Source organism: Mangifera indica, chromosome 8, assembly GCF_011075055.1.
Source record: "Mangifera indica cultivar Alphonso chromosome 8, CATAS_Mindica_2.1, whole genome shotgun sequence".
In the NCBI taxonomy this organism is placed as follows: domain Eukaryota; kingdom Viridiplantae; phylum Streptophyta; class Magnoliopsida; order Sapindales; family Anacardiaceae; genus Mangifera; species Mangifera indica.
In genome coordinates this window covers 9,148,924-9,160,088 of record NC_058144.1, presented here as the reverse complement: position 1 = coordinate 9,160,088, position 11,165 = coordinate 9,148,924, and the positions used below count along the sequence as shown (strand labels likewise).

At 34.6% G+C, this 11,165-nt stretch overlaps 1 protein-coding gene and 1 long non-coding RNA gene across 3 annotated transcripts; one reads left to right on the top strand and one right to left on the bottom strand.

Annotated features, from left to right (window-relative positions):
• Window positions 1-3,646: 3,646 nt before the first annotated feature.
• On the top strand, window positions 3,647-5,312 carry LOC123224519. Its single transcript, XR_006503986.1, has 3 exons — window positions 3,647-3,987; window positions 4,367-4,769; window positions 4,846-5,312. It is a non-coding gene; the product is annotated as an uncharacterized LOC123224519 (long non-coding RNA).
• Window positions 5,313-5,829: 517 nt separating this feature from the next.
• On the bottom strand, window positions 5,830-10,146 carry LOC123223008 (ankyrin-3-like). 2 transcript variants are annotated; one of them, XM_044646055.1, is made up of 4 exons: window positions 9,688-10,146; window positions 8,194-8,469; window positions 7,851-7,988; window positions 5,830-7,541 (listed from the first exon to the last, which is right to left on the bottom strand). In XM_044646055.1, exons 1-4 carry the CDS (start codon window positions 9,991-9,993, stop codon window positions 6,003-6,005), a joined length of 2,259 nt encoding a protein of 752 aa, XP_044501990.1. In that variant the 5' UTR covers window positions 9,994-10,146; the 3' UTR covers window positions 5,830-6,002. The 2 variants fall into 2 exon arrangements, with proteins under 2 accessions (XP_044501990.1, XP_044501992.1); XM_044646057.1 differs by having other exon boundaries at window positions 5,830-7,538.
• Window positions 10,147-11,165: the final 1,019 nt, after the last annotated feature.

Genomic DNA, 11,165 nt, shown 5'->3' with positions numbered 1-11,165 from the left:
GTAAAATGTCGAAACTGCTCATATATAAACATAGCAAATTTCCTCAGTCCCCATGGTGATTTTTGGGCAATTCACTGTTTAATGACAGTGGAAAATTTGAAAATTTCCCCTATCCCACGGTCATCCCACTGTTGGCAAGATTTTCGACGATTTTCATGGTTTCCAACAATGGAAAATTGCACAGAACATTAGTATATCTTCCGTCATCTTATTTGAATCAAGTTATTGTTCATATTATTGAGATTTGAGTGAGATTTTATGGTTTAAAACTTTAGGGTTTCGATTTTGAACAATGCTTAAAATATTTTGATTCTTGGTTGATTTCGTTGAATAGGTTAAGGAGTTTTGTGTTATAGTCTACGTAGATTTGATTTGTGCTGAAATTGGAGGCCGAAACAACGAATTTTTGGCCAGAAATCCCTTCCGAAACATTCGGCAGTCCGACAGTGGGAACAGTGTTTCCCACTGTCGACAGTGGGTTAGGGGGGCTTAATTAGTGTTTTCAAAATATTAGGAAGTTGTGGAGAATCCTCAATCCACTGTGGGCTTTTTAAAAATTTACCACGTGATAGTGGGCTGTTGACGACGCTGCCATGGGATTGGGGGAAATTTAACGTTTTCAAATTTTAAGGGGAGGGGGAACAGGGGGAGATCTACGGGGGTCCATGTGAAATTTTATATTGAACAGTGGCAGGCCGTGAAAACTGTGGGTTTGGTAGAAATTAACTTTTTTGAAACTATAGGGTTTATATAAGACAGATTTTGAACAGTCATAATTTTTGATCCGGGAGGAGTTACGAAGCCTGTAATATATCAACGCGAAGCTCGTTTCGAGCTCTATAAAGACAACTAGCTTTACTGGTTGCACCGAATTTGGAGGCCAAAATAAAATGGTTTTAATGTGTATTATGCAGTTTTATTATTTTATCAAATTTAGGATTTTCGATTTTTATGATTTTGAGTTTGTTTGTGACCGGACTAGACTTTTTTCATATGTAATTTTCAAATTTGATATTTCTAATTATGACGTGTTTTTTTAGACACATTTTACTATGTAATTACAAAATTTTTGATCGATTTTTCGGTTTTATCGTTCATAAGCTATTTGAATGTGTAGTTTTATAAATTTAGATCTGTTTTTTAGATTTTCGAGTAATTTTTTTATTATTGACATTTTAGGGTATTTCAATATATCTATTTATTCATAACATATTATTTTCAATATAATTTTCACGAATTAATTTTTTCGATTCGAATTCAGAAATACGAATTTCTTCTTTCTGAATAAACCCATAGTAATTAATATTAAATAAAAATGAGAGTGAAAGTAAGTATTTAAGTGATATAAAAAATGTATGTAATGAGAGTGAGAGTGAGAGTGAGGGGGCTTATATATATGAGGAGAAGGGTAATTTTGGTATTTTAGAAAAAGCTGTGGGCATTTTTGCTTAGAAATAGGGAATTTTGGTATTTTTGCTTGAAAATAGTGAATTTGGATATTTTTGCTTAATGGAGGGGTATTTTAGACATTTTTGATAATTTCCCTATATTATATTATAATATAATACTATAGTCTCAAGATATTATTTCATTTAGAAGCACTTTTTAAAAAAAATTTGTATAATACTATAACTTTTAAAAATTAAAATAAAAGGTTGACGTTGACGTTAACGCCAACCCTTTTTAATTTTATAAAGGGTTGGTTTGCAAGGACGTCGACCCTTCATTTTATTTTATTTTATAAAGGGTGGCAAGTCATGCCAATCCTTGTATTTTTATTTTATAAAGGAATGGGGTCATGGCGGTTAAAAATGCTACAGTATTATATTTTAATATAATATATTTTATAAAGGGGTGGGGATCATGCTCGTAAAAAGGCTACAGTATTATATTTTAATATTATATAATATTAATATTATAATATTAATGAAACAAAGATTGGCGTCAAAGTCAAGGGTTGGCATTTCCCCAGTTAACTTACGCCAACCTTTTTTTATTTTTCTTCAGTTAAATGTTAATTTTTTTTCAATTAAATATTTAAATATCAATTTTTTTTTAGTTAAATCCTATTAAATGATCTTCTTCGATCGTCATTTCTTTCATATTATAAAATAGATATGATTGAGTTTTTATGGGTTATTTTTTTTTTTTATCTTTACTTTGAAGAATTCTTAATCTGAAGAATTCAGTTTTTTCCTTCTTACTTGTGTTTTTGAAGATGAGAAAGAAAAGAGAGTGATTCCTTTATCACTTTGAAAGAAGAGGAAGAAGAGAGAAAAAAGTTACAGAGAAGAAAAGAGAGAATATCTGTATGAAAGATTAAAGAGGGATATTTTAGAAAATTTAATTACTGTTGTGGTATATTTATTTAAGATTTAAGATAGATAATATTTTTGTATACATGAATTAAAATAGTGATAAAAATTTTAATTCCCCTGCAGATTTTCTAACAAAAAAATGAGTAGGATGGATAGAAGCCGTAGTAGTAAATAAACCCAAATTGTACGGTAGTTTGGAAATTTTGAATTACAAAGTAGTCACTGTACAATTATCACAAGGCCAAAGGACTTATTCTGATTCAAAATTTACTCTTTTTTTTTTCGAATTTTTATTTATTAATTTCTAAAATTTAAATACTTATTAATATAAAAAATAAAGATATTATTTTAAAATTTTATTTTAAAAAATAATTTATTCTTATTTTTATTTTTATTTTTATTTTTAAAAATTAATAATTTTTTAAATTTAATTTTAAAAAATTATTCTTTCACCATTTAGGATTTATTGAGTTTTTATATTTTCAAGTAACAGCCGTCCCTTCAAAATGTAAAATATTACATTATACCTTAAAAATTCATTTCTTTTTTTTGATAACTGTTTTTTCCGGTTATTCTCTCCGGTGTCTAGTCAATCCTACCATTGACAGGTTGTCTTCCCCCCTCCGATGTGGTTTCTCAGTGAGAAAACTACCGAAAATCCCATTGTGTGTCTATCCTGGTGGAGAAATCATGATGACAGAAAACGTGTAAAAATAAAGAATCACACGCAAAGAAATTGATCGAAGCAGACAAATGTTGATAAAGGAAAAGGTTGTCCTAACGCTGGTTAGGGAAGGCACACAGGACTTGCCCAATTTTGGTGAAGAAGATGATGGAACCGAGAAAGAGACACACTCGATGGAATCGAGAGAGGGAAAAAAATGAAGTGTTCACGCTAAAAGGAAGCGAACTCCATCAGAGATAGATGCTACGCTGATGGCAACTCAGTCTCTAGCAAAGAAGCAGCTAAAGACGAAGGAGGACGAATGTCAAAAAGGGAGTAGCAGTTGTAAAGAAAATTCCAAAGTTGGTAGTGTAGGACAACCCAATTAACCATGGCCCAGAGTAATGGGCCCTAACCCCAAATTATTTATACTAACAATAATATTAATAATGTATTATTTATATATAAAATTATACGTGTAACACCATTTTATTTTAATTAACACAAAAACCCATTTTTTGTATACAACACTTTACTATGCAACACAACCCCGAACAAGAACAAGTTTTATATATATATATATAATATATATATATATATATATATATATATATATATATATATATATATATATATTTTAGTGTATAATCAAGTAACAGAAATATGGCCCTGTGGGTAGGAAGTGAACAAAAGACTCCAGCCATCTCATGTAGCTTCGGACTGAGGTTTAATTGAGTTTATCCTCTAAACCTTAAGTTCATGACCAGTGTGATTAATATATGTTTGTACGATTTGCAATTTGCACATGAAAGTAGTTCTCAAATGGCGGTTTATGAACATGTGTGCATGGACTTTTTCCTTTTGTTTATGTTTCTACAGGATAATTCTGTTTCTGGGAGTACGGTTGAAGTTGTGGATATTGGGCTGCTGTCTCACGGATGGACGCAGCAATAGTTACCTTGTCACGAGAATTAACCAAACCAACAACAGGAAGGGCATTTCCAGGTACATTATTATAGAACATATCGTTTTGATTTAACAGGTGATATTTAAAGGTCTGATATGTTGACATTTACTTTTGTGAAATTTTGTTCTCAGGTATGCTTGATCACATCATTGTAGAAACCAGTGGTGTGAACATGCCATTGAACCATTTAGCTGTCGTTTCAGTCTTAGATGTTATATGTTACTTCGTTTCTATAAAAACCTTTTGTTTCTTTCTCCAAGGTAGAGTCTAAAGAGGTCCATAAGAATGTTGATTACTGGTTTTCTTCTTTTGTGGATTGTATTGATCCGATTGACTAAAGAGCACATACAGGTCTGCTTGTATAAATAGACTCTTCTTATCATTTATATAAGTATCCTCTTCTGCATTTTGTACTAGGTAAGAGCTACATTATCCGGTTGTTTGAGATCTGTACCAGGTTATGTGTAAGCTGGTAACTAAGACTTGTGAAGATGTTAAGAAGAGCTCGGCAGAAGGTATAGTTTCAAAAGGTTTTTTCACATGTGATTTATTGTCTGGTTTTCAGGTCTGTTATCAAGAAATTTGATAATTGTGTAAATATAGGGAGATTCAGTATGAAGAAATTATCTAGAATCACGAAGTTATAAAACCTTCATAAGGGATCTTTCTGTTTGATGTCTCCAATAATAAATGTGTATGAGTAATAGCGCATAGTAGGTGGGGGCCAAAGCTGATATTCTTGGTTGTACACGCATTGGATACAATGAAGAAAACAGGTCCTAGTTTTCTTAAACATGAAGTAAAGAGACTGGAGAAAGAGGTCTGTTTTTTAGCTAATCATGGGTAAAGATACTAAGAGTTGTGTTGATATTTTCTGCTGTTTCTTCCTTTTGCAGGTAGATGAGTTGACTAAGAAGTTTGTCAAAGAAGCAGCAGATAGGTGCAAGGCAAAAGAGAAGGAAATAATGGAAGGCTGAGTATGCATGCAATGTGAAACAGATACTGATAGAAGAAACCTTTATGCTGGCAGGACCAAGGGTGGGAAATACAAGAGAAATACAGCTAGATGAGAGAGTAGTCCAGAATCTTCAATTTCAGCAGCTCATATGGGTGACATGTGGCAGGTTATGAAATTTTGTATAAAAAAGTAAATGTAGAGAGGCGTGATGCAGAGAGAATTGTCTAGAAAAATTTGTATCGAGGAGTTCTGTTCTGTTTATCTGTGGAGAGTACTGCACTGGCCTCTCAATATAACCAGATTTGAGTATTCCTATTATTTTGCTGCATTTTCGAGTTTGTTATGAATATTGTAGTCTGATGAACTTGCACTTGTAAATGAAATATTATCTCTGTTTCCCTTCAACTATTTCTACTGCCTCTTTGCTTAAATTTTGGTTCTCTGAAATTGAGCTGTTGGATTTTGCTGTGCTGGAAAAGAAGTCTGTATCAACCACTTCTGAATGTCGTCTTGTTTTGGGTGGAGGAAATTAAACTTGTTTTACTGTTCCATTGCCACCATTTCTATTCTGTCTTTTTTCTGCAAATTGTGTTCTGAGAATTTTGTTGGAGTCGTGTATTGGGACTTTTATTGACACCAGAAATTCACTTAGCAGCCCCTCAATCGATGTGTTTCTTTTTCCCATGGTCATTATCTGCGGTGAATTCAATGTGTTTCTTTTTCAATCTCTTCTTTTCAATCAACTATTAGTTATAATCTAAATTTTGCTCCATTCGTCTTTGATAGCATTCAAAATTACTATTCTAAGGCTTATATCTATGCGAAAATTGTTTCTCGTCGGATCTTAGCTCATTTTTTAATAAAGGTTTTGATGAAAGCAGCAACTCTAAAAATGTTGCAGCATCTATTTCTTCAGCAGCCCTGAAGAAACTGGAAGGTGGCCATCGGTGTCCAACCTACCTTTCTTTTTTAAACGAGAGAGGAGGAGAGATATTACAGGGATCAAAACTTCTATAATGAATCACTAGGAGTTCCAAGTACTTCAAGGCGAAGTACTCCAAACTTCTATACATCAGTAACGCAGAAGCACTTTCTCTATTTACCACAAACCACATCGCTTGTCACAAGAATTATTCCCCTTACCCACAGCTCAGCCATTTCTACCCCGCCATTGCACACAAAATGCACTTCCTTGTTCTTGGTGGTCACTATCCGAAACACTCCAGGTTCATCCGCACCGCCTTTATGCTGCCTATTCCTCTTAAATGTAGGACTTGGCCCCGATTCTGCAATTCGGCATATTACATTTTTATGCCTTGAATTTCCCCACTGCAGCACACCTGATCCCGACATTCGTAAATATTTACCATGTGGAGTTCCTTTGCCTCCCTTGGTGTGTTTTTGTACTGGGGCTCCGCTTAACACCAACTGACGAGCCAACTCATCTAAGATGACACGTTCTGCAACATTTTTCTTGCCGGAAATATTTCTTGCGAGTGAGAGTGCCGTTTCACCTTTAGCATTCTTAACATCACAAATAGCCCCGCTACTGATCAATAGTTCACACATGGGTCCATGGCCTTCTCTTGCTGCTAACATGAGTGGAGTATAACCACTGCCGTCAGGGACATTAACATCATAGCCTCTACTCATCAACAACTTGACTGCATCCAAATCCCCACGGCGTGCTGCACAATGTAAAGCATAGAACCCTCCTGCAAACCGGTTTCCCTTTTCAAGTGCAAACTCAAGCATCACCTTCTCAAACAGGTCACGGTTCTGGTTCAACTCAGAAAGCATAATTGCAGTTTTGCCAGATTTGTTGACCAGTTTAACATCAGCCCCAGCAAATACCAATAGACGAAATACTTCTACATGACCCTTCAAAGCAGCGACCATGACAGCAGAGAATCCATTATCATCCTGATAATCAAGATTAACTTCACCCCATCGAATAAGAGCTTTTAAGGCCTCAATATCACCAGCTTGCGCCACTAACATCAGGGGAGAGAAGATAGATATGTTACTTGATTTTGGAATTTTTCCAGATTTAATCACATCCAAAACTGCTAGTTGAAAACCAAGGGCCCACCACTTTGAACCAGCAATTGAACTTGTGGATTCACCAGCAACATTGACTAATGCAAAATCAGCACCAGCCTTGGCCAAAACCTTGAGACACTCTTCTTGCTTATATTTCGCACAGATGATCAGAGCAGTGTCACCAGATTCTGTCTTGGAGTTCAGATTACAACCAAAATCAATCAGGGATTGAAGAATGGTGGACAAGCCAAGACGTGCAGCAATGTGTATAGGACGGAACCCAGTTTTCCAAGTTGTTATTATAGGGCGTTCCACATCAGCACCACTGCTCAGTAGGACATTGACCGCTCCTGCATTGCCACAAAGGATTGCATGGTGAAGGAGGGTTCTTCCATAGTGAGGACAGTCAGGGGCAACGTATTTCAGGAGCATGCTTAAAATTGAACCAGTAACTTCAAAATATTCCACTGCACACCAGGTGATCGCATAGGGTTCAGCTAGTCCAGCACCAACTCGAAATTCTTCGCCTGTAGTGGTGTCCCATGACCATGCACCAAGTCTTACTTTAATATCTGTTTGTGCACCAGCCTGCTTCATTTTGGAATCAAAAGAGAGTTATCAGTTGTAAGAGGAAAAAAAATGTATCAGCAAATTTGATAAAAAATTTTCCTATCCAATATTTAGTTAGTTGAACAAATCAACCAATCAAGTATAAGGGAATATGAGAACTATTGTTCACTATAAGTCAGTATCAAAAGGTACAGATCCATCCATTGGCCATTAGAGGAGTAACAGATGGAGTTCCCCTAAGTGGGCTCCTACAAACATGGCTTTTATTGTGATCCATCTTCATTTGGAAAGTTAATGCTGAAAGCCTGAAAGTAGAAGATGGAAGCTTACCTGTAGTAATAAACGAACAACAGAGACCTGCCTACTAACAACAGCAGCAACAAGTGGAGTGCAGTCTACATTAGTGTAAAGAGAAGGCTTGAATGACTGCAGCAGAAATCGATCAGTTGCACTCACATCAACTCCACACTGCCATGAAGAACAATTGTGTCATTAACAAATATGTAGTCATATAGCAACTGATTTAAGAGATAAATAATTCCCTGGAAGACATATTCAGAAATACATAACAGCAGAGCAATGATTGCTCTAATTTTTGCTATTCATTTAGGGTCTTACTCTTCTGAAAGTCGCTACTACACAACCTACATAATTATCAAGGATGGAGATTTACCTTCATGATAGTCTCCACAACGTCTACAAATCCCCTACAGCATGCCACGACAAGAGCATGGACAGCAACATGGGGCCGAATCAAATCGGAGCCCATGAGCAGCTCTGCAAGCTTTGCTCGACCATGACAGCTTGCTTCTATCAAAGCTTCTTCACAAGCTGGTTGAGAAGCTCCGGCTTTGAGCAAAATTTCCAGAATCTCAAGATGGCCCTCCCTCACTGCTACTGTTGTCGCAAAGCCCCTGAAGACTTTCTGGTTCACATCAGCTCCAACGTTCTGTCATTTCAGTTCCAATCTTCAGTACAGTTGCAAAAACAGTTAAAAGACTCCAGAAGAAGTCATTACGCTCTTCTTTCAAAAAGAAATGGAAAATTACCCTTATGTTCTTGCGCACAATCTTAATAAAGTTAACTAAATAAACCATCTTACTACTGTTCTAAGCATCTTGGTGTCTTCACTGAGAATAGATTTTCATGCCACACAGAGGACAAAATTGGTGTAGTGGACAAAGTAAGTATGGAACTTTCATGAAACAGTAAATGAAGGTTCATTAACTAGAACGATGAAGGGCATGAATCATGATTCATGTATGTGTGTACTGTTATGTACTGCAGGGGCTGACCAATGACCAGGCAACTCAGCATGGGCCTTTTGAATGCAGTAGTCATCATTCTACAAATATAAAAATATATATTATGCTTTAATTCTATCGCCTAATTAAAGATACTACTTATGAAGATTATGCAGGGATCCCTATCTACTATGTATCTAGTCTTTTAAAACGGAACTAAAATAACACTAAAAAATTTTATTTTACTTTTGTTAAATGAATACAAATCAGGTATGGGGCCAGAACAGGAAAAGCATTAAAGCTAAGATACTGACTAATGAGATTTATTGTCGAAAGTAAATCCCGCGCAACGGAAGATTACATGAAACCTTAGGTTCTCCACTCTTAAAGCCAGAGATTGAAAAGTGCAAATGCATTACTCAACAATAAAACTGGAGAAAAATTTCCCTCAACTTCTATCACTAGTAAGGAATTTACTTAACAGAAGAAAAAATATGCAGTTCAAAAGTTTTAATTTCACTTAAAACAAACAATGTGGATTACTGGAGCTTAGAGTCTCGACTTGGAATCTTCTACCGAAGTGATCTGATCAACGGGGTTCGGATACAAATTCCATAAATAACTAAAATGTACAAATAAAAAATTAAAATGCAAAGAAATATCAAACAGAAGACACTCAACAAAATCCAATAATCCTTGAAGCACGAAAACATATAAAATTCACTTGAAAAAAAAAAAAAAACCGTGAATGGAAGTGTTCAAATCTCAGTTTGCTTTGGCAGTGATCGAAATGTTATCAAAAAGTTCGAAAATTTTTGAAAAAAAAAGTATCACAAAAACTGCGAAAAAATAGTTCAAAACGACAAAGCAAATGAAACAGTGGTTTAAATTTGAATTTGTCAGCCAATGATCTGATCGTATACCAAGAGTTTCTTGAGGAGAGTGACATTTCCACTATGAGAAGCTAAGAACAGAGCCGTAACGTCAGTTTTAAACTCCTCAAACTCGACGCGAACTTCGCTCGCCGATTCCTCGCGAAGCACCAACTCCGTCTTCCTCGTCTTCAAGCAAACGGCACCGACAAAGTTGACATCGACGAACCGATCAGCGATGCACTCCATTGCTGATTTCAGATCGTCGGAGAGCGTGGCTTCCAGAAGTCTCTGAGAAACCTCGGCCTCATAGTCCACCGGCACCACTTGCTTACCGGAGGCGGAAAACACCGGCATTCTGTCGTCAGCAAAAAGTGCCGCCAAGGCTTCAGTGGTTGTGGCGTACTGAAGTAATTGTACTACTTAAGGTGAATATTCCTGAGTAAGTTGGATTTAATTTTGAGTTTGAGTCTGTGTCCGGAGACAGGAAGCTTGAGAGAGAAGAGAAACTTGAAAGAAGAGTGCGCCGGGAAAGGAAGAGGGAAGCCGTGTATTTATTGGGTTTGATTTTTAACTCAAGCCTTAACTTGAGGTAAAAACAATATCCTGTTTAAATAAATTAATTATTGAATATTTATACATTTTAAATATATAAATAAATATGTATTTATATATATTATTATATAATTAGATATTATTTTATTTTTAATTTAAAATTATTCTTAAATATTAAAATATTACTAAATTAATCTTGATTTTGTAATAATTATATTCTTAATTATTAATTTAAAAAATACTTTATTTTTAATTAATATAATAAGTAATATGAAAAAAAATTTGAAATAATTATATCAAAGACATTTAAATAAAGTAACAATTTAATATTTTTTATTACATCTAACCTAGCATAATTATTATTTATATTTATTAATTTATATCAAATATAGTAATAATTTATAACAAGTATATTTATCTTTTAGTAATAAAAAAAAAAAACCAAATTCACTCTAAAGATATGCCTAGTTTGATGTTCCCTTAAATCATAAATTATAAACAAGATTCATAATGCAATGAGGATGAATATTTATTATATTTAATTGATAATTATAATAAATTAATAATAAAATATTGTTTTAATTAAATATTATTAAAATAAAATAAAAGTGTGAAAAACATCCAAAAAAAAACTATAGCAGATCAAAAGTAGCAAGCGTGAAGTGTAATATCAAGTATTTGAGATGTCTGTTACAAGATTTATACAACATGGGTTTAGCAACCAAAACCCTTATAACCTTTTTGTCAGCTCTATCTAATCATAACTAATAAAGAAAATATCATAGTGTTACGAGAGATGTCATAGATGACAAGATAAATTACAAAGAGGACAAGCATTTGCTAGAGACGAAAATAGCGGTGGTGGTGGTGTTGGCAAGTAAAGGCATGGGTAGTGGTCGACAGATGGTGTCAAGTGATGGTGATAGCATGGGTGATGCGATTTTCGTTAATAGTGGTGTCAACAGGCCGTGATA